The 27,988-nt window shown below is 39.4% G+C and overlaps 3 protein-coding genes across 6 annotated transcripts in view; 2 read left to right on the forward strand and 1 right to left on the reverse strand.

The window, feature by feature from the left end:
• The window catches only part of LOC134816132 (deoxyribose-phosphate aldolase-like), a 77,511-nt gene that overhangs the window by 18,098 nt on the left and 31,425 nt on the right, over positions 1-27,988 (forward strand). Inside the window, exons 2-6 of one of the 4 annotated variants that reach the window (XM_063824898.1) lie at positions 7,363-7,588; positions 8,101-8,298; positions 8,553-8,663; positions 8,800-8,958; positions 9,225-10,600. The exons of the other annotated variants lie outside the window; for them this stretch is intronic. Of the exons in view, the coding sequence (XP_063680968.1) occupies positions 7,381-7,588; positions 8,101-8,298; positions 8,553-8,663; positions 8,800-8,958; positions 9,225-9,835 (1,287 nt within the window). The 5' untranslated portion in view covers positions 7,363-7,380 and the 3' untranslated portion in view covers positions 9,836-10,600. Of the gene's footprint in view, positions 1-7,362; positions 7,589-8,100; positions 8,299-8,552; positions 8,664-8,799; positions 8,959-9,224; positions 10,601-27,988 lie in introns of those variants that run through there. 4 annotated transcript variants of the gene reach the window in all.
• On the forward strand, positions 6,826-7,209 carry LOC134815502 (proline-rich proteoglycan 2-like). The gene has a single exon (XM_063824040.1). It carries the CDS (start codon positions 6,826-6,828, stop codon positions 7,207-7,209), a length of 384 nt encoding a protein of 127 aa, XP_063680110.1.
• LOC134814878 (ankyrin repeat, SAM and basic leucine zipper domain-containing protein 1-like) lies at positions 12,129-20,843 on the reverse strand. The gene is made up of 6 exons (XM_063823181.1): positions 20,734-20,843; positions 16,941-19,999; positions 16,613-16,668; positions 16,283-16,430; positions 15,944-16,102; positions 12,129-13,173 (listed from the first exon to the last, which is right to left on the reverse strand). The coding sequence occupies exons 2-6, from the start codon at positions 17,130-17,132 to the stop codon at positions 12,259-12,261; spliced, it is 1,470 nt and encodes a 489-aa protein (XP_063679251.1). The 5' UTR covers positions 17,133-19,999; positions 20,734-20,843; the 3' UTR covers positions 12,129-12,258.

The raw sequence follows: 27,988 nt of genomic DNA on the forward strand, positions 1-27,988 counted from the left end.
GTTATTGATACCATGACAAAAATGTAAGCTGTACGATCACTTATCAGTGTATTGAACAAAGATCCGATCTGCTGTACTTGCTATATAATCACACTTGTGTCCTACAGCATTAGCTTTTTATACAAACTAACCTGTTTCCTGCAGCAATAGTTGCTCGTTATGCACCTTAAACCTATTACATCTTATATGGAAAACTGTGCAGGTCAATATGTTGCACAATTACTACCACCACTTGCAGCAGGTGATCAGTTTTAGGGCGTGGACTCCTACTTTCCCTGGTACTGCTCTCTCCCACCCTTTTCAACAGAAATAACCGCCAGCAAAACGTCAGCCATGGCACTGCTACATCAAAGGGTCCTTTAAAATCCAATTTAGAATTAATCTTCCCAGTGAGCTTAGTTGAACCCTCTGTCGATATATACCTCATTAAAATGTGAAAGTTTAAACAGCTAAGAGGTTATCTAATCGGTAATGATAAAACGCTGCCCACTGTCGTATTTAAATGTAGGTTAATAATTCCAATTCTTGGAATTTGGTGGAATTGATTAGCTGATAAGATAAGTCATAAATTGCACCGTGTTTTCCTGAATTAAAATGTTAAACTGAATGAGAATTAAGATATATAATTATTATCATAATTACGTTAGCTATCCTACCAATAGCCAAGGAAGTCTTCAAGGAGTTTAACCTGTTCATTAACACAGAGAAAACAGAATTTACCCATGTTTTCCTCGCTCCTGTTGGAGAAACAATCCCTGGTCGTGATGATACCATGTTACGTGGAAATGAAGATTGGCGGAAGAGTAAGATTCTTGGGTCATTGTTGTGTAGTGAAAGTGATATAGCTGCTCGATGCATTGCTGGGAACAATGCCTTCTATAAGTTCACCAAGATCTGGTCTCAGCAGAATATCTCCGTTACCAGAAAGATAGCAGTATACGAAGCCCAAATTGTATCAATCATCATGTACAATTGCAGTAGTTGGTGTCCTACTGCAAAGTCACTAGAAAAACTAGACATTTGCCATAGAAAACACCTTAGGATCATTACTGAACATTTATTGGCCTCATGGAACAATATCTAATGCAAACTTATACCTAAGATGTAACTCAGTAAAGCTATCAGATCGTGTCCCTAAAGCAAGGTGGAAGCTCCTAGGTCATATCTTGCGTAGTGCTGATGACTCCCCCGCTGCGTTAGCGTTAAAGTTTGCTGTCACAACAAACTGTAAAGGGCGCGTCGGTGCGCATCGTAAGAATTTGTTCAAGATTATTGTGAATGATTTGACCCGTAGAGGTTTAAAACTTAACTCTTTGAATGATCTTAATAAGCTTAAGATATTAGCTGATGATAGAGTTGCTTGGAGAAACAAATTTTAACTCTAGCTGTCCTGATCTGTACTGATCACCATTTTAGGATGACTTGATTTCTTTTAGGGGTTTTGAATATTTTAATGGTGTAAACAGTTTCTTAATAATAATAATTACGTCGTTTAAATGGGTATTCCTTACTTCCTCAAGGACGCATATTACACAGAGATGGATAAAGGTTTATAATTCATACTTTGTCTTGTTTTCAGAAAAATATACGTTTGTACCATATACTTCACCAATCACCATGGCCTTTGATATTTATTTATCATTTTAATGGATAGTTTTTTGGATGTCAAATTTTTTAAATGGCTCATAAAATAAGGTTGTGAGTTATTTATTGCAGGTAAAACTAATCTCGTCACGTACACAATGCTTCCTCACGTAAAATATGCCTTATCACTCACAATGTAACTCGTTATTAGAGGTTGTAAAATTGTCAACTGTAAAGTATGCGCTGTACATAATACTGCACACCACTCCATAATACACACATCACTTAGTACATCTATCGGACTTAGTGCACCTATCATACAAACCGAGAGCTACCTGTCAAAAGATGGTCGGTGGTTCCCATTACAGCTGATCAAGTTGCGGAGATCAGCCCACACCCACTACCCATACATATGTACACGTCTGCAATACACTTACACGCAATTTATGTGATACTGCCGGTGTAGCACAGTAAAGCCATATTACCTGACCCCCTCCTCACTGAGTTTTATTATTATTATATCGAAATAGTTAAACAGTACGTTATATTCGTGTACTGAACAACTCTACACGCTCTTATCTCGTCACTTACTGTCACTTACTGTCACTTACTATCACTTACTGTCACTTACTGATCACTGAAATTATTTAGAGTACACCACGAGATATGTCGCAAGATCCCCACATTCCTGAAGATCCCCACATTGTGAACCCCAAAGAGACGTACCTGTTCTCCAACTGTACCCGACACGCGGACACTTTGGGGGTTATACTCGGTGTGCCAGCTGCTGCTCTCGGTAAAGTTCTCTTACAGAGGAGACTTCCTGCTGCTAATCCTTACATGGTTGGGTTTGCAGCTGGCATACCCGCTTTCCTTGCCACTTATTTGGTCGTGTCACCGTTGTATTTTTCTAAAGTTTGCTGGGGGTACATGAGATTTCTTCCAGAAGAGTCCGTGTTAAAGGAGAAGTTATGTGCAGCGGAGAAGAGGTATGACACGTGGAATGTACCGTACAACAGAACACGGGCATTACAAGATGTGATGTTGTGGGATAGACAATGTAAAATGGACTTGGACACAGAGTTAACTGAGGTCGAGTATTTACAAAAAGATGAAGTTCACGAGATTCAGAAACAGTTGCGCAGGGTCCCAAGTGAGGACTACAGACTAGTTCATAGAATAAGGGAGCATCTGAAAAAGGATGAGAGAGTGATGAAGTATTTGGAGAAATTGGACAGAGTCTCAAAGACAATGTTTGGTGCGCCTCCTGCCATGAAAGATGAGCGGTTAAAAAATGCAGCCAAGCCCATGTCAAAGGCAGCTTGAAATTATTACTGCGTGGAATTGGCTAATTAGCTCTCCTTTGCTGGAAATGTAATGAAATTCTTTGTTATACTGTAAGATTGGTTGCTGGTTTTCTTTGAAGTGAATATTTATTTAAATGTGTATGTACCGATTATGTATGAAATTATTTTTAATTCATATTTTCCACATAATATCTGAACATGTAGCTTATAAAGTCAAATTGGCTTGCACACTTCAAAATTGAGCGATCAAGTACGAGTGTAAGTCAATAACTTGCTTCACATCAATATTACACATGATCGGACGTAACTTGCTTTTCTAGTAACTTGCACGTCACGTTTTCCATTTATCAGTTACTCAATTTGTTTGACGTCTGCCGAACGTTTTGTAGCTCTGACAACTAAAGCTTGTCATTATATTCGTAAAGCTGGTTGTTAATGATTGTGTGTGTACTGCGGGTGTGCAGTCCCACCTTTCACTTTGTTTTCTCATGTCTCAATTTTTACTTTACACACCCGCAGTAAAGCTTCTCACTCAACATGTGGAGGTTTCCTCTATCTTTTGTTTGTAAACGATCACGACATATAATTATTAATTATCTTCATTGTTGACAGGGTCACTATCATCATCTCAATCATTTCAACTTCATTGTTGACAGGGTCACTATCATCATCTCAATCATTTCAACTTCATTGTTGACAGGGTCACTATCATCATCTCAATCATTTCAACTTCATTGTTGACAGGGTCACTATCATTATCTCAATCATTTCAACTTCATTGTTGACAGGGTCACTATCATCATCTCAATCATTTCAACTTCATTGTTGACAGGGTCACTATCATCATCTCAATCATTTCAACTTCATTGTTGACAGGCAGGGTCACTATCATCATCTCAATCATTTCAACTTCATTGTTGACAGGGTCACTATCATCATCTCAATCATTTCAACTTCATTGTTGACAGGGTCACTATCATCATCTCAATCATTTCAACTTCATTGTTGACAGGGTCACTATCATCATCTCAATCATTTCAACTTCATTGTTGACAGGGTCACTATCATCATCTCAATCATTTCAACTTCATTGTTGACAGGGTCACTATCATCATCTCAATCATTTCAACTTCATTGTTGACAGGCAGGGTCACTATCATCATCTCAATCATTTCAACTTCATTGTTGACAGGGTCACTATCATCATCTCAATCATTTCAACTTCATTGTTGACAGGGTCACTATCATCATCTCAATCATTTCAACTTCATTGTTGACAGGGTCACTATCATCATCTCAATCATTTCAACTTCATTGGGAATGTCATGATTTGTAGTGTTTGTGTTGTGTATCGTGGCACTATCAAATGAAACACAACATCTCACACAACAACAGTTTTTATCGGATGTTCTGAAAGTGGAAATTTCTCGGAACTAACGTGTGGGTGAAATGGAAACTATTGAATACTAAAGTGTACAATGAATGTGAAAATAAAGCGAAAGATTAAGATTAGACGAATACTCTAAATATTCGGGTATATATCCCGCTTAATGCTTCCAGGGAATTATCTCATTGCTTAAAATGGCAGGGCATGCTCTCTTTGTCAAATGTATCGTATGACACTGATAAAAAATCTTTGAGCATTCTCAAACTCTGATAAGTTAAAGTTATCAATATTAAGTTGATAAAATTGCAAAAACGCTGTAAGTTTCAAGCTAGCTATAAATAGAACCAAGTCAGAGTCCACGCTCGAATCGTGTTCACAAGTTTGTACAGTTTCCTGATTGATAAATTCTATATCGGCCGAAATATCCTTTTCGTTAGGATCTTCTTCTTCGTAAGGGGTTTTGGTCAAGGTGACCACTTAAACATAGAACGTTTTTGCCCTTGCTTTATACAATATACTGAGAAGAAGGCTGACTTGAGGTCCTTATGCTTGCTAAGTAAATACTATTAAATCATTATTTTGAGACTTTAACGACCATCTCTGAAAATCCCTACATCACCAGAGGTTTTACCAAACCTCTGACCTATCACATTTCCAACAGCTAATCGACCATAATCACCGTCGGGGTTATCTTGTTGCATAACTCAACTTACGGGTATTTGCCTCACAGAATGGCCAAAAAAAGGAAGGTCTCTCAAAGTCACAAAACACACTTTATTCCAGTTTTTATCTCATAAGAAGCTAAGTTGACACTCATATTTTTCTTCCCGGGGGTTCATTTAATCTCATAACCATTTTTTCTTTGAGAAAAATTGGCCGGAAAATCTTCCTCGAAAAAAACATGCCTCACAGAATGGCCAAATCTGAATTTCTATAATTTTGTTGATGGAGATACTTTTTAAATTTCTATCACCACACGTTCTTAGAAAACCTATTAAGGAATGGGGTAATAACCTAAAACTCACGAAAAAACTGAGCTGTGAAAAATTATTTCACAAAAAAGAAAAAATGCCTGACAAAATGGCAAAAAAAAAAGAAAACGAGAAAATTTTATTTTTCTAAAACCTTTGGCTCTTGTTTCAGGCATGCTGCTGGTATTAATATGCCTTGTTAACACCCCCATATAGGTGAAATTTCTTAGAACTGAATAAAAAGGGCATAATTTCCTACACCAAAAATGGCCATTTTGTGTGGCGTTGTTCATATTCCCTGATTTCATGATTTATAACCTTCATTCGGCTGTAAAAACACTCCATCTGGGGTGTTATTGTATAATAAATAGCTTGTGAATACTTTAGACTTATGGTTTCATTGAATAAAAGGAGTTTTAAATTTTGGCCATTTTGTGAGGCATATTTTGGCCATTTTGTGAGGCGTTTAGCCATTTTAACATTTTGTTTCTTCCTAAATTGAACAATGTTCGTTTTGTTTGATGAATACTATTCTTTAAACATCTTCTGTCATACTGGTGCCAGAAGTTCTCACCAAAATGCAAACTTAGTTCAAAAATTTGAAAACAAATTTTGTGAGGCATATTTTGGCCATTTTGTGAGGCGTGTAGCCATTTTAGCATTTTTTTCTTCCTATATTGAACAATGTTCGTTTTTTTTGATGAATACTATTCTTTGAACATCTTCTGTCATACTGGTGCCAGAAGTTCTCACCAAAACGTAAACTTAGTTCAAAAATTTGAAAACAAATTTTTCAGTGCTCAAAATTTCTACATAAACAGTCATATTTATGCCAGAAAATGTGGTCCTAGTTAATGATTTCACCACAGGAAGTGTTGCCAGAAGACTTTTGTTTCATATGGTATCCACAAAACCTACCAGTCTTTTATAAAAAATTAGTTACAAAAACATTTACAAATTTGGCCATTCTGTGAGGCTAGCCATTCTGTGAGGCATTTACCCGTATTCATAACTACATATCTTGAATCGTCTGGGATTAAGGAACATTCCAAATACCGCCATATCCTGGCGTGAGAACCTGATAATACGGTGATCTCCCGGTGACCTAGCGGACAATTTTGGAACAGATTAAGCGTGTCCTGATAATCAGGTAAACATTTTTACGGCTTAGTTTACGTAGAATATTTGTTGGATGTTGTAATTTTGTTACAGATACTAAGCGGTACGTTCTAAGACTGTTAAATTATGAGCCTATGTTTTTGAAGTTTGTCATGGTATATATTGGCGTTGCCCTGCGATATAGATTTTTACTGGTGTCACCAGTGGCGTGTTGTAACTATTTCATATCACTCTTTCGCAAAAGAAAACAGCTATTGGAACGTCACGAAGGAAAACGCGGGCCTTGCTGGCAAGTCCATAAATTGTGTCCTTGTCCGAGAAAGTATCCTGAGGATGCAACCAATTACCGATCTTAGCGCGGGAAGATAATGTTGATGTCCACGCTCAATCAGCAACCGGCAACACTTATCCACCACAAACAGATGGTGTAATGCAAATCTACCTACCTTCAGGAAATATGGGGTATTACCCACCAGCTTCGCAAGCTCCACCACCTTACAACCCAGCTCAAAACAGTGCTCCAGATGCCCCACCTCCACCTTACCACCCAGCTCAAAACAGTGCCCCAGATGCCCCACCTCCACCTTACCACCCAGCTCAAAACAGTGCCCCAGATGCCCCACCTCCACCTTACCACCCAGCTCAAAACAGTGCCCCAGATGCCCCACCTCCACCTTACCACCCAGCTCAAAACAGTGCCCCAGATGCCCCACCTCCACCTTACCACCCAGCTCAAAACAGTGCCCCAGATGCCCCACCTCCACCTTACCACCCAGCTCAAAACAGTGCCCCAGATGCCCCACCTCCACCTTACATAAAAAATATGTACATATATTTATAATATATATTAAATATATATGCGTCCACATTGTCATTAAAAAATGTATAAATGTATAGTATCGGTAAAGTGCCAATAGCACTTGACGAGATTGAGAAATTAAAATAAAATTCAAGCTAAAATATCATTATCCTAATAATAGACTAATGTTTATAGAACGTCTGTAGGACTTCCATGGAAATAAGGGTAGCGGTCCTGTGTGTGATAAGTCATGTGATACTATCAGCTGACCTGAACAGGAACACCACAGAATACCTTGGATGTTACGAACGTTTTGATGACTACTCAGAGTTTGGGTGGGAGACTTCAACCATCCAGCCTACTTATGAACAGTCAACGGCTGCTCTGTTTAAGGAATGTCTAAAAGAAGCAAGAGTAAAAGGTTTGTCAAACGTCTCCACTTTTATTTGTTATTGCTTTCTGTCCACTTTTTCGTTCAACCATGTGCTTGAATCGCTCTACAACTACGCAATTATCTTTTCAAGTTTTAATATTTCGTGAACGATACTAGAACAGAGATCGTACATTTTATTTCTGATAAGTAAAGAAATCGATCATGTAATCATGTATAGTGGTGTATGCATAGATCATGTCATCATGTATAGTATGAATGACGAATGTTCATGTTAAGCTCTTAGTCGCTTTTAACGTTCTATAAATAGCGTGAAACACGACACACACACACACACAAGCGTTTGTTACCTTATTATTCGAAAGCGTTTCTCCTTAGCTAAATCGACTATAAATGCAAGCTATAGACATCGTGCAATAGCAAGTCGCTAAAACACCGTTAAACAGTTATCACCATATTATTATGTGGCCCGTCAAAGTCGTTGAAGAACATATTGTGTCGTCACTTCGTCTTTATTTCCTAACGCATATATTCATCACAAGGTTGGAAAGCGTTTATTGTGGACGAAAAACGTTCAAAAACATCGTGTGGATCGTGTTTGGGTTCGTGTTTGGGTTCACGAAGTCCAACAGAATTATTGAGAAAGGGTGATGCAAGTTTTGACTGTGTGTCATCGTGGCTTGATGGACAATGGTTGGTTTCTGGAGGAAACGAGGGTATGCCCACTTATCAAATCGTAGGTGAGTTTTCTTAGTGCATATTTCCACCATGGGTGGCCTTATACACTCGCACACAGTGTGAGGATTTTAAGATTTATTTAATAAACAAGTGCATACATATATATTTTTTTTAAATAAATTTGGCATTTATCCGATGAACACAAATTTCCCACAAAAGCACAAAGTCGAATAAATATCTTCAACATATCACACTGTTAATCAGCAAATAGTAAACTAATTTTTTAATTATTAATACATTTTTTATCCTGTTTCAGAACATCATCTAGCTCAGTTCACCGAAGATCAAGATCCCTCGATCGACTGCAGGCCTCAAACCATCCACTTTTTTGAAGCTCTGCTCTTCAAGCCTGGCCCCAGCTGCCTTGGTAGGTTGATATTATATACAGTGTTACTGAGCTACGAATTCCTTAGCGTGATTTTTGTTTGATGTACAGGTCTTCACTATAACATCTTCTTTAAAAATAGAAATATACTCCGAGCTTATTCGATCACCCAAATCAGAGAAAGAAATTGTGAATGTTACAACGTCAATAAACTCCTCGGCCACATCATGTCACATAGACCAATGTTACATATACGATTACGATTATGACGTTGGAGGCTGTTCCTACGAGAGACTGAATATCACTTACGGTTGTTTGTACGACAGACCATCTACAGGTATGTAAAATATTAAGAGCCGACACAGTGCCGCCCCAGCACTGGTACCAATTACACGTGCTGTGGGGTGTAACTCCAAGTGATACATTCAAATACATATCTCTAATGATGTAAATGTTGAAACACATTTATATGTAACAAGATACTGATTAATTGAATGCGAAGCTTTGAGCTTTAATGTTTTGTCTCAATATTTAATGCCTAACAACTACTACACTAGAGATATACTTCAGTCTGAAATTAATTTAAATAATTTTTTTTTCCAGTTGATTCAGAGGCTACTGATTGGGCGGTCGCACTCAGTAAAAACATAAGATTCATAATATTTGCACTTGTGGTTATCATCGTGCCCATCAGCTGCTGGTGTAGAAGGAAGTCCTATCTGCACCGGTACCCTCAAATACGTGGCTGCTGCTGGAGCTTGCACCAGAGTTGCCCTTGTTTAGACCTCTACCCCAGTGATGCAACAGATCCTCATTCCATGTTCGGAGGAGAAGTTCATGTTAACGTTCAACCTGTATCGATGATGGGAGGTGCTTACCCACCATCTGCAACTGGAGGTGCTTACCCACCACCTGCAACTGGAGGTGCTTACCCACCACCTGCAACTGGAGGTGCTTACCCACCACCTGCAACTGGAGGTGCTTACCCACCACCTGCAACTGGAGGTGCTTACCCACCACCTGCAACTGGAGGTGCTTACCCACCACCTGCAACTGGAGGTGCTTACCCACCTGGAGATGAGATACCTCCCCCTTACGACCCCTCAGCGGCACCGACCGGAGGAGCAAACCTTCCTCCGCCGCCAAGCTACACTGATGCTAACACAAGTGGCGGAGGAACTACTGGAGGCTGGTTTGCAAAACTTAATAGATAATTTTGTGATGTAAAACTTTGATGATATTAGTTTCAGATAAGCCAGATTGAAAGAACAATGTTAAAGAAACCCTGTTTTAAGATAGTGTGTATATAAAGCTCAGTTTATACAATTTCGAATTTTTTACTTGATACTTTTGCGTGATACTTTTGCGTGATACTTTTGCCACAATTATAATAAATTTAAATTATACATAGTTTTTATTGTGTTACTTATACCGACATCTCGGTAATATCAAACATAGAATTTTCCTATTATGTTTATGTTTTTTGAGGTTATTACTCTAGCTATAATTATATCAGATTTTAATCCATATTCTTGATACTTTGATAGCTTATTACCTAAATTTGTGCGTGTATCTAAAGACAATTTAAACATATTTTAGATATACTCTTAATGATCCTTCACAGATTCTTGTACGTGTTAATAATGTTATAGGTCAATAGCTTTTTTTTTTGGAAAACGAAATTAGATATATACAGAATAGTATTATTATAGGTTATATTATATTATTACAGGTTATATATTATGAATATCATCATTGCCAAAATAAAAACCAACAATTATTTGATTTTTGATTCGAAAGAGTTAAATTCTAAATCATCCATGTTAGATAATTCGTCGGTTTTATTTATAGGTCAATTATAGATCCGTGTTAGTTAATGCAGTGCCATTGCGACCTGTTTATGCGACTGTGTAAAATTGTTCAGAATTTTGTGTTTAAGTTAGAAGTTTGTATTTATACTCTCCTACAATTGAAGGTAATAGTTTGTATGAGTTTGTAACGAAATTGCGAGAATAAAAGTCGGACACATGCACAGTGCAGTGAGCGATAGAAGCAGCAGTTTCGCTGCGCAAAATGGAAACCCCACGTCGACCCACTCAAATTACCACTTGAGCGCACGCGCGGCTTAGGTTACGCAGTACAAACTTTGAAATAGTCCGTGTGTTGTTCGCACGTACGGGAGTACGTTCGTTACGTACGTTACGTACATGCCTTGCTCTTCGTAGTAAAAGATACCAATACGTGCTGCATCTCAGTGGCGTAACGCTGCCCCGGCCACCCTCAGGGGGGCGCCAAGTTAAATCAGCCACTAACATTACGCCACTGCTGCATCTTTTCTGTGATGGAATGACTTATAGATTTGCCTGCATTGAATGTTCGAAGACCATCGTGTATCACTAGAAAATTCACAACTTAACCGTCCTTGTCAAGTGCCAAAAACCAGGTATTGCCGGGACGATACATTTTTGAGCGGAATTATAACCTAGAGCTCATCGTGAACTGGCCACGAAAGGGAAGAAGAAACGGTAGTTGCAGTTGATATATTGTGCTAAGTAAACAACTGCTTGATTTTGAAGTGAAGAAAATAATTATTACATAATCACTATTTTAGCAATTTTAACCCCCCTCCGAAATCAACCGTAATCAATACCCAACCCTTCCCTCTTGACAGCAATATTACGTAATCATGGCCTTTCCATAGAAAACACTTTTCTCTACGTTTCATGCTACCCTGATCATGCTATCATGATGAGCAGAAATCAACCGTAAGCATTTGGAACCCCCCCCCGGCTGATTACGTGATATGTAAACGACCCCTATGATTCAGGAATATTGTTGATCTTTTAAATTTAAATAGACTCTGGTTTGGTATGCATTTAAAGAATATTTCACTTCGCAAGTTACCCCCAATCTCCATGCATGATGCAGGTAAGATGTAGGCCTGCGGGGTGACAGCCCATAGTACTGCTCTTAGATTGATTGACTGTACCAAATCATGTATTAAAATACACCTGTGAAGAAATCTTATGATTGAGTGAGGGTTCATCGTGGTGCGACAACTATTGGACTTTAAGGGGATGAAGTAGTTTTGATGGGCTCTGGACGGAGTTATTGGTAAGATTGACCTTTGAGCTACAATATTGTCATGCATACTGCATGGACAATGATTGAATTAATGAATTTAATAATATTATTATGCAGTAAAGCCTAATAATATATTATATTGTATTATATTGTATTAATTGGTGCGTGCGTGCGCGCGTCTCTAGCGCGGGGAAAGGGTCCTTTCTATTTAGTATTAAAGCTAGTAATAGCTAATTTGAAGACCTTCGGTTAATGATCCATCTAAGTGATCTCCAATCTCCATGTTTTACAAAATACAATATAGTATAAATATTATAATCAGAAGTTTTATAAATCCTATCCGTCAAAGTTAAACTTGAAGGCAACAATAATTATTCATACTTTGGTGCAGTGTGACAGCAATGCTTTAAGTTAAACAATGAATGAAAAAACAAGTCGATTGAATTATTCGTTTAACATTCTAAAAAAGTAATCTGATCAACAATAAATTAATTTGGTGGAATAAAAATGTGTCAATAGTAAATTAGCATTGTTTGTGATGGTAAAAATTCCACTACAACTCGAGAACTCCTGCACATGCTTGGGAACTAAACTTGCTGAAACTCGAAAACGACAAATTCTTCATAATCGCACAACTGGTCAGAGCTCCAATACCAACTCCCACCACGAAATAACCCAAATTCCAACCAGTCTGATGACCTCCCCGCTCATTCGAACCTTTTTCTACAACTTCACAGCCAAGTTTTTCAGATACTACCTCGTTAATGCATTCAACATTGTCTCGCAAGGAAACCACTATTTCGTGAACATTCTGAATGTTTGTAATCAAACCAGAGTCTTCGGGTGCATTTGTGGGATATTCTGTAATAAGTTTAGAGCTACCTTTGAACTGTCTCAGTAAATACTCGCTTGTCGCTCGCAAATACTTCAAATGTTTCGTGTAGATTTTAAGGACTTTAGAGCAATCCCTGCAGTTCAATTCCAGATTATACAAACTCTGGGACATGTCAGGCATCTCAAATTCACTGCCATGTACTCCTTTGATAGCGGTTAAAAGTTTCTGCTGAATTCCCATCTGTGATATACCCACTCGCTCCAAATCTTTCTGATTCATAGTGAGAAGCATTTCAAACGTAACTTTCTGTTCGTTAAACAGGGGAATGAGATTTCCCAATTCTTGTGAAGTTAAGAACAGCTCTAGTTCTCTCATCTTATGATAAGTGGGGACATCATTTTCCTTGTCCTCATCAGGAAGGGGGACTGCAGGTTTGAAGATATCAGTATCAGGAGATATTATCTTCTCAAGGTGCTGGTACAGTGTCTGGTGCCCACAGTTGTGTGCGATGTCCGCACATGTTAGCTGTTCGTCGAATGTTGCGATGTAGGGGGAGGCTTTGTATTTTAGTAGGGTGTCGACTGAGCTGCGTTTATTTTCGTTTGCCGCGTGCATCAGGGCCGTCCAACCTTGCTGCGAGAAAATATAAGGTTCAGTAATAGCATGGACATCGGAGATAAAACACGAATAGATATGATAATCAGTAATAGAAGAGCTACAACATTAATATTATACAGGTAAAATATGGATACAAGAGAATAGAGATGAAATAAGAGATGACTTGAAATTGAAAATAAGGACAAACCACATCATCCCAAAAATTGAATATAGGGGGGGGTGTCATGTCCGTCTATGTCCGCCTATGTCCTGTCCTTTTTGGATTCTATGAGACAACGGACGTGTTTTTTGGGACATTGGCGGACACGGACGGACATTGGCGGACTCGGACGGACATTGGCGGACTCGGACGGACATTGGCGGACTCGGACGGACATTGGCGGACCCGGACGGACATTGGCGGACTTGGATGGACATTGGTGGACATTAGCGGACAAACATTTTGAGGACTGAAGAGTACTGATGAGTACTGAAGAGTACTGAGGAGGATGGCTGAGAAGGATGTCTGAGGAGGATGGCTGAGGAGGATGACTGAGGAGGATGACTGAGGAGGATGACTGAGAGGGAGGAGAAGGATCAGGAAGACCCAGGAGGAGGAGGACCCAGAAGGAGGACCTAGGAGGAGGAGGAGGAGAACTGAGGAGGATAACTGAGGAGGAGGAGGACTGAGGAGGAGGACTGAGGAGGACTGAGAAGGAGGAGGACTGAGGAGGATGGCTGAGGAGGATGGCTGAGGAGGATGACTGAGAGGGAGGAGGAGGAGGAAGAGGAGGAAGAGGACTGAGGAGGAGGAGGAGAAGGACTGAGGAGAAGGAGGACCCAGGAGGAGGAGGACCCAGATGGAGGAGGACCCAGGAGGAGAACCCAGGAAAAGGCCTCAGGAGGAGGAGGAGGACTGGGGAGGAGGAGAACTGTTGAGGACTGATGAGGAGGACTGAGGACGAGGAGGAGGAGTAGGAAGAGGACTGAGGAGGGGAGGAGGAAGAGGACTGGGGAGAATCAGGAAGACCCAGGAGGAGGAGGAGGACTGAGGAGGAGGACTGACGATGACTGAGAAGGAGGAGGACTGAGGAGTACTGAGGAGGATGGCTGAGGAGGATGGCTGGGGAGGATGGCTGAGGAGGATGACTGAGGAGGATGACTGAGAGGGAGGAGGAGGACTCAGGAGGACGACTCAGAAGGAAGAGGAGGAGGACTCAGGAGGAGGACTCAGGAGGAGGACTCAGGAGGAGGACTTAGGAGAAATGAGAAGGATGACTGAGGAGAACTGAGGAGGAGGAGGAGGAGGAGGACTGAATAGGAGGAGGAGAAGGAGGTGGACTGGGAGAGGACTGGGGAGGAGGAGGACTGATGAGAAGGATGAGGAGGACCCAGGAGGAGGAGGACTGAGTACCGAGGAGGAAGAGGAGGAGGATGAAGAGGAGGAGGAGGACCCAGGAGGAGGAGGACTGAAGAGGATTGCTGAGGAGGATGACTGAGAGGGAAGAGGAGGAGGAGGAGGACTCAGGAGGAGGAGGAGGACTGAGGAGGACTGAATAGGAGGAGGAGGACTGAATAGGAGGAGGAGGAGGGGGACTGGGGGAGGACTGAGGAGGAGGATGGAGGACTGAGGAGAAGGATGAGGAGGAAGAGGAGGAGGATGAAGAGGAGGAGGAGGACCCAGGAGGAGGACCCAGGAGGAGGACTCAGGAGGAGGAGGAGGACTGGGGAGGAGAAGGACTGTTGAGGACTGATGAGGAGGACTGAGGACGAGGACGAGGAGTAGGAGGAGGACTGAGGAGGGGAGAAGGAAGAGGACTGAGGAAGATCAGGAAGACCCAGGGGGAGGAGGAGGAAGAGTAGGAGGAGGAAGCATCTAAATGTTATTTCCATTTTTGTCTGTTTTTGTCCATTTTTGTCCGTTTTTGTCCGCTCTATTTTTTGTCCGTTTTGAAAATATAGGGTACCGAACGGACAAAAAACATGATCCCCCTATAACAGCAAAAATTGAAAATTTTATTTGGCAATTTAGGTGTCCATTAATGTCCGCCTATGTCCGCCTATGTCCGCCTATGTCCGTCTATGTCCGCCTCACCCCTGCAGATTTTGTCGATTACAGGTGCCGACGGGACCATAAAAATTAAAAGCAAACATAAATGTTTTCCCCTAAAATCGAGCGCTTTCTGCGCAAAAAAGTGACCTCCACAGAAAAAATTAAACATGGCTTCAAATCCAAATTTGAACCAGAGATTTTTCACTTCCTCTCGATAAACTCAATTTTCAACCCAAAATAAAGTCTCAAAGGGGGAAATTACTCAGGTCAGGATTGTAGGCAATGATTATGCCAAACCATACATTTTTTTAAATTCATTAAACTTTCAATTTAGCCTAAAAGACCCTATTTCGCAAAATTTTTCGGGGGGGGCTGCGCCCCCCTAGCCCCCGCCATTGGGGTCCGCTTCGCTCGCCGACAGCCCCCCCCCCCCCCCCCAAAGAAAAATCCTGGCTACGTGCCTGAGCAAAATATAGGTTTAGGGCTTTTCAGATGATTTGGCTCCTCAACAGATACCGACGTACATAACGGTCAATATGTAGTTTAGGTTTACCTGGCCCGTAGGTTACGAATGTGCCCGAGGAGAAAAAAAAGCAAACTTAAGAAGATTTCTCGGGAACATAAAAGTTCACCTCAAAACGAAATCTGCACCTATGGTCCGCCTATGTCCTGTCCTTTTTGGATTCTATGAGACAAGCGGACATAGACGGACATGACACCCCCCCCAATATAGAACAAATGATAAATTCAAACCTGATCCTGTTTATTAACATCTGCGTTGCTCTGACAAATCAGCTCCAGAGCAGAAGTGTAGCCGTGTCGCGCGCACAACATCAAGGGAGTCACGTGGTATTTGTCGTGCACATTCACAAATGCTTTGTTATCTAGCAACAACTTAACGCAGTTGTAAACCTGTAAAGATAAGAGCTTTACTTGTTGTGAGAGGGAAAATCATTTAACTTATATCGCAACTCAGATCAATGCAAAAGTCGGGTATAAATGCAGCTACCGGCCGCAGCCTAAGTTACATTTAATATATCACTGTCATGGCAGTGGAATTTAGTTTCGGGACAGAATAATCACAAAACTTACATGGTCGTGGTTAAGATAAGGTTTGTTAAAACAAGCCATCAGAGGGTAAAACATCTGACAATCAAAATCAACTTTAGCTCCAAGTGAGATAAAGTACTCAACCAGTTCGTGGTGGCCTTGTTCTACTGCGTACATCAAAAGTGTCCACCTGGAATTGTAATCTTTTAATGGAATCTTTCTATGGATCAGGTGCGGCGTGAAATATGGTTAATAAGAAGATCGTGTGAAGGATATCAAATAGTTATGGAATGCAGTGAAGCTAGATGGTTCCTAACATAGCCTTTTCAATGAGTAGGATGAGTAGGATGAGTACTAGGGTTTGAGTATTACCCGGAAGTGAGCTGAGCGTTGACGTCATACTCTCCCGTGTCCAACACACTCTTCACCTGGGAGAGTTGTAACTGGTAAAACCATCAACTTTGTCAAGTAACTAACGAGATCTGTGATTGAAGCACGGTTCTAGGAGGTGTTGATTGAAGGTTATTGATCACAACTTTCATCTTTGTACGGTTGGAGCTCTTGACATCTGGATTAACTTTTGTGTACACTTATTACTGTTACAAACATGGTTAACCAATCTTGATTACATTTACGTCACAGCAATTACAGTTCTCGCTAATGCAATATAATGTCAGTATTAAGATGTTATGTAGGTTACCAGCTCAAGATTTCCACGAATAGTAGCCGACTGAAGATCTTCAAAAGTGTAGAAATCCTGAGTCTCGGTCCGGATGTCCTCCGTAGAGTAGTCGTTAGAAATAGTGACGCTATTGTGACCATTTGTGAGTGGTTTTGTGACCACAGGTTCATCATCACTGTCATCCCAATCACTGTCTCCAATTGATATCATTTTCCTAAGCAGCTTAATTACAATACTATCAATAATTTATACAAAGGTTTACATTATGCGGATTAGTTAACTGAGATGACGAGTTTCACAGCTCAGCAGAGTTATATTTTATCTCAGTAAACCTGCTACGATTACACAATGCACATGCAGGGCGATTAAGATTTATTGTTACCTACACAGATAAATCCAGAAATTTCTTAACATAGCGGATTAACGTTTACATATTATTTTCATTAAATTATATTCTTACACTGAGCTTTAAAGAAAAAAAAATCGACTACTTGGACGACATGTCGGATATTGTGAGTATCAGCCTGAAGAAGACCTAATCAGGTGGCATTAAAAGCCACTTTAGTAAGCAGGATATTTCGATTATTTTGTAGCATTTTAATGTATTAACGATTGATTTTTATCTAACACACAACTTCTTGCTTTCTTCCTTATTGCTTGTGAATTGTGAGAGCTGAATGAGTTCTAACCGGAATGTTTCTCAATCTCAGCAAACAGGTATAATGTACATTCTAGGCGTCCAAGAATACACCCAATTAAAAGTAGGATGGGATAACCATCAAAGTCTTGGTTAAGAGAACTAAACAATTTGTTGAAACTGTAAACACGTGTGTTTCTATTTATAAAAAGTTATCATTTTATTGCCCAATACCGTCCCTGTTAGTATTGCAATCGTATCCATCGCACATTTCAAAATTCTGAAACTTAATAAAGGTTAGCAATTCAACTGAATCAATAACCTTTACATTATGTAGTTACACTTTGAAAGATGGAAAACCACTCGTTATTTAATCTACCCTAATTTGCTTCATTTTACAGCCAACGAAATTCGATATATTTTCCCGTGCAATATGCAAAGCTTTTCTATTATAAAGATGCGCACAAATATCATATTGGGTCCCTGAATCCAATTTCATGTTTTACTTGCTAGGATAGAAAAAGGATATTATAACTGTTAGTTTCAGAAATCACGTATTAATCTTAATTATAAGGTAAAAGAACCAACGTTGATAAGGCATAATTAGTTCCCTTTATTCAGTCTCTTACATTTATTTAACAACCCAGTATATTTTATACCTAGATAATAAGCTAAAATTAAAAGTATAAAAGCTGAAATCAGTAATCGCATACCCTGAAATTTCTGTAGGAACGTTATAACTTATATAATTATATAATGTATGTTACGGTTTTATGCCCCAAAAGTTGTTGTCTTTCCCTCAAAAGTTTTTCGTGGCATCAAGTTCTAGTGTAATGTGTAATCATGCGAACAGTCCCTTACTTTAAGAACATAATCGTGACATCTTAACAGGTAAAAGTAGTGACTGTAATGTCGACTACAGAAAAAGGAAGCCTAGCTGGCTACACGTTTTATCAAATAAAGAAATACTTGTATGCCAATCGCAAGGAAATAGCTGTTTATCCCTTGAAATTCCCGGAAGCGTTTGCTTTAAAGAATAATCCCAATAGAGCAATATAATAATTGATAAGACCGCAATTTAATTTGTTATCAACCCTGCACTAACGTAGTACAATTATTTAAAATCTGTTTAACCAGATCATTAGTTATTTGTTAATAATAAAAATTCAAACTTTTATCAAGAATAAAATATAATAGAACTTTCTACGATTGTAAACAGTAAGAAATCAATTTCGATAATTTGACAATCATAAATTTAAGATAGTAGTCCAGGTGCCAACTCACAGTATCTGTAAAAAGGTCACAATATCTACTTATAGTGAGCATTAATAAAACTGAGTACAGAATAATTCCAGCTCTGTTCATTCTTTCTTCTCTTCTGTCTTCTGTTCCTTAGCTACACTAGCTGTTGCACTGTATGGTTGCTTCCTCTTAAAGCCGGCCCCTTGATATGGAGGTCTAGGGTGACGGTAAGGGAAGAAGGGTCGGGGAGGTCCCCCCATGAAGGGAGGTCTCATCCCGGGGTGGAATTGTGGAGGTCTCATGAAGGGGTGACCCCGGGGAGGAAATGCGTGTGCAGGATGGAAGGGTGGTCTGAATGGGGGTCTTGATCCCATGCCAGCAGCAGGCTTATCAGAAGACACTTTTCCTTTCTCAGCATCTGATCTGGATACTTTACATCTCCTGCACTCCTGTCTAAACTGGAAGTTACTGTTCCCACAATGAACACAGTCCCAGTCACCGGGACGAGGAGGAACATTGGGACGAGGTGGTCCCTGCATGTGTGGGGGAGGTGGTCCCCCAAAGTGTGGAGGAGGAGGACCGTAAGGGAATGGATGAGGATGATGTGGGCCCATGTGTGGGCCAGGTGGGTATCCAGGAGGTTGGTAGTGTACTGGTGGGCCAGGGCCAGCACTAGCTTGGGGGGGAGGTTCTTGAGATGGCTCAGAAGTAGTTGCTCTCACTGTGCTTACATCTGGGGAGCTCGCTGGAGCTAGCTCTACTTTCACAGTGCACCCATCAATTTCACTATCATTGAACCATTTGATGGCACTTTCAACCGAAGATGCTGCTTCATACTCAACCGTAACAAGTCCATCATCTGGCCTGCACCGAACACTAGCCTGGCCATACTGATTCTTCTTAATAGTGCCAACTGTACCAAACTTGTCCGTGATATCCTTTATATTTGGAGCTTTTGTTTTATCTAGCCCAGAAATTTGTACAGTGTGAGGTTGGAATTGTTTCTGCGTGTTTGACTGGTATGTTGGAACCTCTGTAACAGTCTTGGGAGTAGTAATGGCAGATGGATGCGATGCTGGAGGTTGCTGCGCTTGCTGAGCAGAAGCTTGAGCAGCTGCGTACTGCTGATACTGTGCTGCATACTGGGCGTACTGAGCATATTGTGCATAGTATTGTGCATATGCTGCTGGGTCAGTGCCTGAAAAGAGAGTTTTTATGGAATAAAACAAAGTCACAATCACATAGTAACAATAAAAGTGTTGCTTCGTATCAATTAACAAGAAATGCGGCCGCTTTTCTTTTGTGGATGGCCGCTCAATTTCCCGATCCGTGATGGGGTATTTTATCATATTCCATACCACCTGGGGACCCCAGTCTTGGCTGTTTATAAGCATGCAGATATGGCGGAGTGACAGGCCGAGCGCCGCCCAGTTGATATAATTCCATATTGAATTTGAAAATCGTGTATATTTCTATGTAACCATATACCGTATGTTTATTGTTTATGCAACTTGACACGGATCTGTGCAAAATAGTAATACTAACTCAAAATAATAATACTATGCTATAAGCGGGATGCGTGCATGGTTAAATTAACAATGTACTTGAACATTTCAACACCGCGCGCCGACAATTGTTTAATTCAGATGATCGCGCAAAATAACTTTGCGCAGGCAGACACGTGGGCGACACGTACGCTCGCAGGCACGGTCGGTGGTCGATCGCACGCAGGTACGGACGAAAGCTAACATATACAAAAAAAACCTCGTTCGCTAACCCTTGTCCTTGACTCTTTTGTGCCTTCGGCACTTTGAGTCATGGATCGGGAAAAAATGCATATCTTACAGAAAATGTAAACTATGTAAAAGTAAATAGAACAATTTCAGAAAATGAGGTTTAAAGTCAAATAGTTTCAATGTGAGAACAACATACCGGCAGGTTGAGCAGCAGGTACAGGACTAGCAGCAGGAGGGGGCTGACCAAACCCTCCTGGGTAGTTAAAGCCTGTATAAGTTGGTTGAGCAGCTGCCATGTGCTAAGTTGAAGGGGTGTTAGTAACAAAACTGTAATTTATAGTGTATTATAATATGGATGATGATCGATTAAGATAAATTGACTCAGAAGCAGCATGTTTAAACTTGCTATTGAGCAACAGTAGAAGTTGCCACATGGTTTTTTAATCAAGCAGAATTAAGTGCAATAAATTGCTGATGAGAAACTGTACATAACTTCGGATGCCATCTAAGGGCATTGAAGAACGATCTGCAGAAAATTAATTCATGGGTTACAGTAATTTCAAAGGTTTGAAGTAGCCTTGTATGTTCACGGGTCGAACATTTGGTCAACAAATTTGGTGAAACAGTTTGGTGAAACAGTTTGCTCAAAAGTTTTAAAAACTCTGTAGGTCATGCAATCGAAGCTAGTTTCCTGTGTGAGATGTTAATTACGTCCACGAATCAAAATAATGCAGCAGATGCAAATAAAATCACTGCTACGCCAATCACACAATCATACTAGAAACTATCAAGGCCATGGGGGTGGTGTAAAAACCATTTGTCAAGTGCAAACACATGTGATTAAATTGACGAACAACTGAGAAATTTCACAATTTGGAGCTTACGTGAAACGATAATCCTAATTTTTAACTGGATAATTCTTAAGTATCGCCAAAAGTCTCAAGCAAATTCGAGAAAGCTGGTGCTCAGAAATATTATTCTTCAAGTGGTTCATTATGTGTTTTCTCACAAATTGTTTAAAAACTTTAAACAGAATATATGTCAGAGATACAGATCGATAATTTAAAGGGTCTGCTTCAGCCCCCTTCTTGAATAATCTAAGAACAGATGCTGATTTCCATATTTTGGACAATTCACTAAACTTAATTTTGTTTTCACATTACAGGAGCAAGGAGAAATATCGTCCAGACCCCAAAGAGCATCCCACAGTCCCCATTAAGAGGGAACATCGACAATAACATTTAATGTAACATATGGATGACATCCTTATACATAGGCCCAGACATATCAGGGCTTGCTGCGTCCACTTTCTATTGATTTCATAAGAATGAAGCAAAATACAACGATCTATGTCCAAAAAGAAGGTTGAAGGGATGGGTTAGAATCCCAGTGTCACCTAGTCTCTGGAGTGAGTTAAGGATTCCGTTTGATCTCAGCAACATTTGATTACATATGCGTGTAAGATCTCTTCAGTTGACTGAACAGAATAATCGATAAACCATGATTGAGCGTCAAATAAGGACGGGCCTGGTCCCAAATTATTAAGCATTTTCTTTAAATACCAATAGCGATTAAAATTAGATCATTCTTTTTAGGTTCATAATCGTCGATCTCGGTTTTAATTAAAAAATACATTATTATGCGTTGCTCTTATGCCCTTAGGATGTTTTATATTAACTGGTGTATGAACCGGAACAAAAAAGTTAAATTTGCCACATTGCTGATTACAAATACACCGCATGTCGACTCGCTGTTGGCTGTGGCGAGTAAAACTTCGAAATGTGATTAATTGTTAATAATAATTTTTATATTGTATATATTGTTTAATATTGTATATATTGTTTAGTATTGATATACGGTCGCGCTAAATCACTCTACAGTCGATTTTCTTATTTCATCACTTTTAGTTTCGCATTGGATAAAGCACATGTTATATCCGCGCGTTACGTGTGATCATATTTAATCCTGATTTCCCAATTACGTTTCTACTACATGCAGCTTTATACTTTGGATTTCAAACTTCGAGTTTTCGTCAACAGTCAATAATTATCCATGATTCATCTGCATCAGTGCCACTTGTGTTATACCTTATATATAAGTTTAATGAATAGCTGTTAAAAATGTTGATCCTCATTTGCTCGCAGGTGTACTGACATAATATGCTATAGGTACAAATAGAATTGTAATCGATCCTATAGAAATAGTGCGCAGAGCTGGTTTTGTGGTTAAGTTTTGTAGTTGGAAAGTGTTTTTAATGCAGAGTGGGATCAGCTCTGAGGATTTATAATTCGCACCATTTAGTCGTTTCAGAACCTAGAAATAGTGCTCAGAGCTGGTTTTGTGGTTAAGTTTTGAAGTTGGAAAGTGTTTTTAATTTAGAGTGGGATCAGCTCTGAGGATTTATAATTCGCATCATTTAGTCGTTTCAGAACCTAGAAATAGTGCTCAGAGCTGGTTTTGTGGTTAAGTTTTGAAGTTGGAAAGTGTTTTTAATTTAGAGTGGGATCAGCTCTGGGGATTTGTAATTCGCATCATTTAGTCGTTTCAGAACCTAGAAATAGTGCTCAGAGTCGGTTTTGTGGTTAAGTTTTTTAGTTGATTGAAAACCTAGACGGTGCCCGGGTGGTTCTAATGACCAATTTAAATCTTAACAAATATATTATAAAAATCGTAATAATCCCTCACAAGGGCACTGCACTCTTGATAGGAAAATGCCTCACTGTGTAGAACAGCAACTTTACGATGGAATTTAAACCTCATCTGACAAATATCGCGAAAACTTAAAGTTTTGTGTGCTCCAACCGCCAACGGCCAGAATGAATGACTCAATAAAACAAAAAATTTTATCACAACGGGACAAGTTCCCATCCTCATACAAACACTATCGTCCCTAATGAAATAACAACACATGTATTGTAAAAAATGCACTCTAGTGAAAGCCACACTCATCTCACTGATTTTTCTTCAGTATGAATTGTCCCTCCTTTGATGTAGTGGTGCTTGTTTGGCTCAGCTTCTTTCTTCTTATGCAGGTTTTGAACAAGAAGACTGTGCTTAACACGATCCTCCAAAGAGCGGTCTGGACTAATGAAGACTGAGCTCAACTTCTCTGATTGTCGCAGCTTTCGAGCTTGACTGATTTTTTGATAGGCTGTACTGGAACTGGACAGAGTAACCTTGACTGGCCGAGTAGTTTTCTCCTTCGACTTGCCAACTCTACTGAGCTCCATTGCTGGTTTCAGTCCAATCTCTTCAAAAATTTCTTCGACAGTTTTGTTCAAGTCTTTACTGGAATCTTCAGGCAAACCAAAAATCATAGTGTTCTTGCTCCGGTCTTCTGCTTGCACCACAGACTTGACGACTTCCTTCAAAGTCTCGGCAGTAACTGAACTTTCAGGTTGAAAAACCTTGACGTTTTCCTGAACTGTATCGCTGTACGATTTAAACTGACTTTCTACCGTGTCTTTGACGACGGTCTGCACTGCCTGCAACTGTTTCTGCAGTCAATTATTGATTCCTGAGCGCTGATGACCAATTTCTGATTCTCAATCAACTGATCCTTGATTGAGCTCAATCTGTTTTTCATCTTCTTCAAATTGTCATTTTGAAAGCGAACCAAATGCAAACTTTTCCTATCCTCTAGATTTAATGTCCTTTTAGTCAAAAAGTGTTTGCACAATACAGAAGTTATGTGAATTGGTTCTTCACAACCGAACTGATCCATAACTCTTGTCATCCAATCCTCAGCTTTAAACATAATACTGTCGATCTCCGTGTTGTCCACAGCTGCCATGATGCAAGGCTAAGCCACAAGGTGAAAGGCACAATATCTCACCGTTAAACAATTAGGCGAGATAAAAAAGCAGATAAGAGAGCAAATTAAACAAACGTATGCTATTAGTGTAGGGCTGAACAATGAAAGTGAAGGGCTGAACAATCCAGTTGGAAAGTGTTTTTAATGTAGAGTGGGATCAGCTCTGAGGATTTATAATTCGCATCATTTAGTCGTTTCAGAACCTAGAAATAGTGCTCAGAGTCGGTTTGTGGTTAAGTTTTGTAGTTGGAAAGTGTTTTTAATTTAGAGTGGGATCAGCTCTGAGGATTTATAATTCGCATCATTTAGTCGTTTCATAACCTAGAAATAGTGCTAACTGCTCAGAGTCGGTTTTGTGGTTAAGTTTTGTAGTTGGAAAGTGTTTTTAATGTAGAGTGGGATCAGCTCTGGGGATTTATAATTCGCATCATTTAGTCGTTTCAGAACCTAGAAATAGTGCTCAAAGCTGGTTTTGTGGTTAAGTTTTGTAGTTGAAAAGTGTTTTTAATGACGTGTTTTATAACTCCCGGCATGGCTGCACAACAGTCTCCCTTAAGAACACTTTCCACTGTTAATACAAAATAGCATTTACGATAGTTGTTATACCAATCTGCCTTAATAAATTCGTTCATGAATTCATACACTGTAGACTGTACATTTGATTAGCAATTTACTGGGCATGCGACTTAATTGTGCCATGATGTTGATAGTTGCCAAATTTCGGGAGTTGGACTTTCCGTACCAAACTGTACCATGGTACAATATTTGACGAAAGTCGATTATCTCGAGATCTAACTGATAGAATTTTTTAAAACTTTCCAGATATTTCTACAGCTATAAGACGGATAATCTGAGCAAGTTTGGGAGAATTTCTATTTGCCACACTTGAGATATGACTTCAAACACAAGAAAATATCTCCAAATTGGCGGTTTAGGCGGAACACAGGAATATATTTCAAGATCTGACCAATAGATTTTCTTTAAACTTTCCAGATAATTACATGGCTATATGACGGATAATGTGTACGAGTTTGGGAGAATTTCTATGTGCCAAACTTGAGATATGACTTCAAACACAAGAAAATATCTCCAAATTGGCGGTTTCTAACGGAACACAGGCATATATTTCAAGATCTAACTGATAGATTTTCATTGAACTTTCCAGACAGTTACATGGCTATAAGATGGATAATCCGTGCAAGTTTGGGAGAATTTCTATGTGCCAAACTTGATATATGACTTCAAACACGACAAAACTGTACCATAATATGGATTGGTCGAAAATCGAGTGTTTTAGTGAATAACTTAGAATATATTTTCGATTTTCTCAAGATCTGACCAATAGATTTTCTTTAAACTTTTGAAATAATTACATGGCTATATGACGGATAATGTGTACGAGTTTGGGAGAATTTCTATGTGCCAAACTTGAGATATGACTTCAAACACAAGAAAATATCTCCAAATTGGCGGTTTCTAACGGAAAACAGGCATATATTTCGAGATCTAACTGATAGATTTGCATTAAACTTTCCAGATAGTTACATGGCTATAAGACAGATAATCCGTGCGAGTTTGGGCAAATTTCTATGTGCCAAACTTAAGATATGACTTCAAACACGACAAAACTGTACCATAATATTATGGATTGGTCGAAAATCGAGTGTTTTAGTGAATAACTTAGAATATATTTTCGATTTTCTCAAGATCTGACCGATAGATTTTCTTTAAACTTTTGAGATAGTTACATGGTTATATGGCGGATAATGTGTAAGAGTTTTGGAGAAATTCTATCTGATAAACTTGAGATATGACTTCAAACACAAGAAAATATCTCCAAATTGGCGGTTTCTAACGGAACACAGGAATATATTTCAAGATCTGACTGATAGATTTTCTTTAAACTTTCCAGATAATTACATGGCTATATGACGGATAATGTGTACGAGTTTTGGAGAATTTCTATGTGCCAAACTTGAGATATGACTTCAAATACAAGAAAATATCTCCAAATTGGCGGTTTCTAACGGAAAACAGGCATATATTTCAAGATCTGACTGATAGATTTTCTTTAAACTTTCCAGATAATTACATGGCTATATGACGGATAATATGTACGAGTTTGGGAGAATTTCTATGTGCCAAACTTGAGATATGACTTCAAACACAAGAAAATATCTCCAAATTGGCGGTTTCTAACGGAAATCAGGCATATATTTCGAGATCTAACTGATAGATTTGCATTAAACTTTCCAGATAGTTACATGGCTATAAGACAGATAATACGTGCGAGTTTGGGCAAATTTCTATGTGCCAAACTTAAGATATGACTTCAAACACGACAAAACTGTACCATAATATGGATTGGTCGAAAATCGAGTGTTTTAGTGAATAACTTAGAATATATTTTCGATTTTCTCAAGATCTGACCGATAGATTTTCTTTAAACTTTTGAGATAGTTACATGGTTATATGGCGGATAACGTGTAAGAGTTTGGAGAAATTCTATGTGCCAAACTTGAGATATGACTTCAAACACAAGAAAATATCTCCAAATTGGCGGTCTCGGCGGAACACAGGAATATATTTCAAGATCTGAATGATAGATTTTCTTTAAACTTTCCAGATAATTACATGGCTATAAGACGGATAATGTGTACGAGTTTGGGAGAATTTCTATATGCTGAATTAGGGATTTCGGACAGATGTCGCTGTCGGACAGGAGTATTTTTTGGCGACATCTGTCCGAATTTCGGATCATATTGTCATTTCGGTTCACATTCGTATTTCACAAGCTCACAGGTAATCTCGTGACGTTCTAAAGCTGATGTGATTCCTTAAGATCTGATCCATCGATACGTGATTGACTAGTTGAGAACAGGACATGAGTGATGAGTACATATAGGACAGCAGTATGGGGATCACTTATCGCAATCCACAATCACGGATTCCATTCAATGCTCTCCTGCTCGAAGCCCACAATTTGGAAGTTCCTTAAAGCAGAACAAGCCCTTACAGACGTGAAGAAAACCAAAAGAGACGGGCGGGAACTACCTGAGCAACGTGCACCCAAATGGATCCGTTATGATCGACAACTTCAGAGAATTGAAGATGATTACGACAACTACAGCAACCCTATGGATTTCCTTAAAGCCATCGGAAATTTGACTATGCTTTAGATTTGATTCTGTGTTATTGTATTATATTGAATTAATTCATATAACATTTAAATAACATTGAAACTATTGTCCAATTTATCAACATCAAATGAAAATAAACTGTGGTAGTAAACTATGGCTCAGATCATATCTCAAATTGGACATGTTACGTATACAATTTAGCAAGTAACAGTTTAGATCATGTCTGAAATCAGGTCACAATTTCGGACAGATGTCGTTTTTTTCTGGTACCCTGAGTCGGACAGATGTCGCTGTCGGACAGGAGTCGTGTTACCACTCTCACACATTATCCACCATATAACCATGTAACCATTTAAAAAGTTTAAAGAAAATCTATCGTTCAGATCTTGAGAAAATCGAAAATATATTTCAAGTTATTCACTAAAACACTCGATTTTCGACCAATCCATATTATGGTACAGTTTTGTCGTGTTTGAAGTCATATATCAAGTTTGGCA

Source organism: Bolinopsis microptera, chromosome 5 (genome assembly GCF_026151205.1).
Source record: "Bolinopsis microptera isolate Bmic1 chromosome 5, MBARI_Bmic_1.0, whole genome shotgun sequence".
In the NCBI taxonomy this organism is placed as follows: Eukaryota; Metazoa; Ctenophora; class Tentaculata; order Lobata; family Bolinopsidae; genus Bolinopsis; species Bolinopsis microptera.

What these genes read in the sequence shown, in the direction of transcription:
- LOC134815502 (XM_063824040.1), top strand. Translation starts at nt 6,826, where the DNA reads ATGGGGTATTACCCACCAGCTTCGCAAGCTCCACCACCTTACAACCCA.
- LOC134814878 (XM_063823181.1), bottom strand. Translation starts at nt 17,132, where the DNA reads ATGATATCAATTGGAGACAGTGATTGGGATGACAGTGATGATGAACCT. An exon ending in AACGCTCAGCTCACTTCCGG is followed by an intron (nt 16,431 to 16,612) that starts GTAATACTCAAA and finishes TTACAATTCCAG; the next exon opens with GTGGACACTTTTGATGTACG. An exon ending in ATGTTAATAAACAGGATCAG is followed by an intron (nt 13,174 to 15,943) that starts GTTTGAATTTAT and finishes ATTTTCTCGCAG; the next exon opens with CAAGGTTGGACGGCCCTGAT.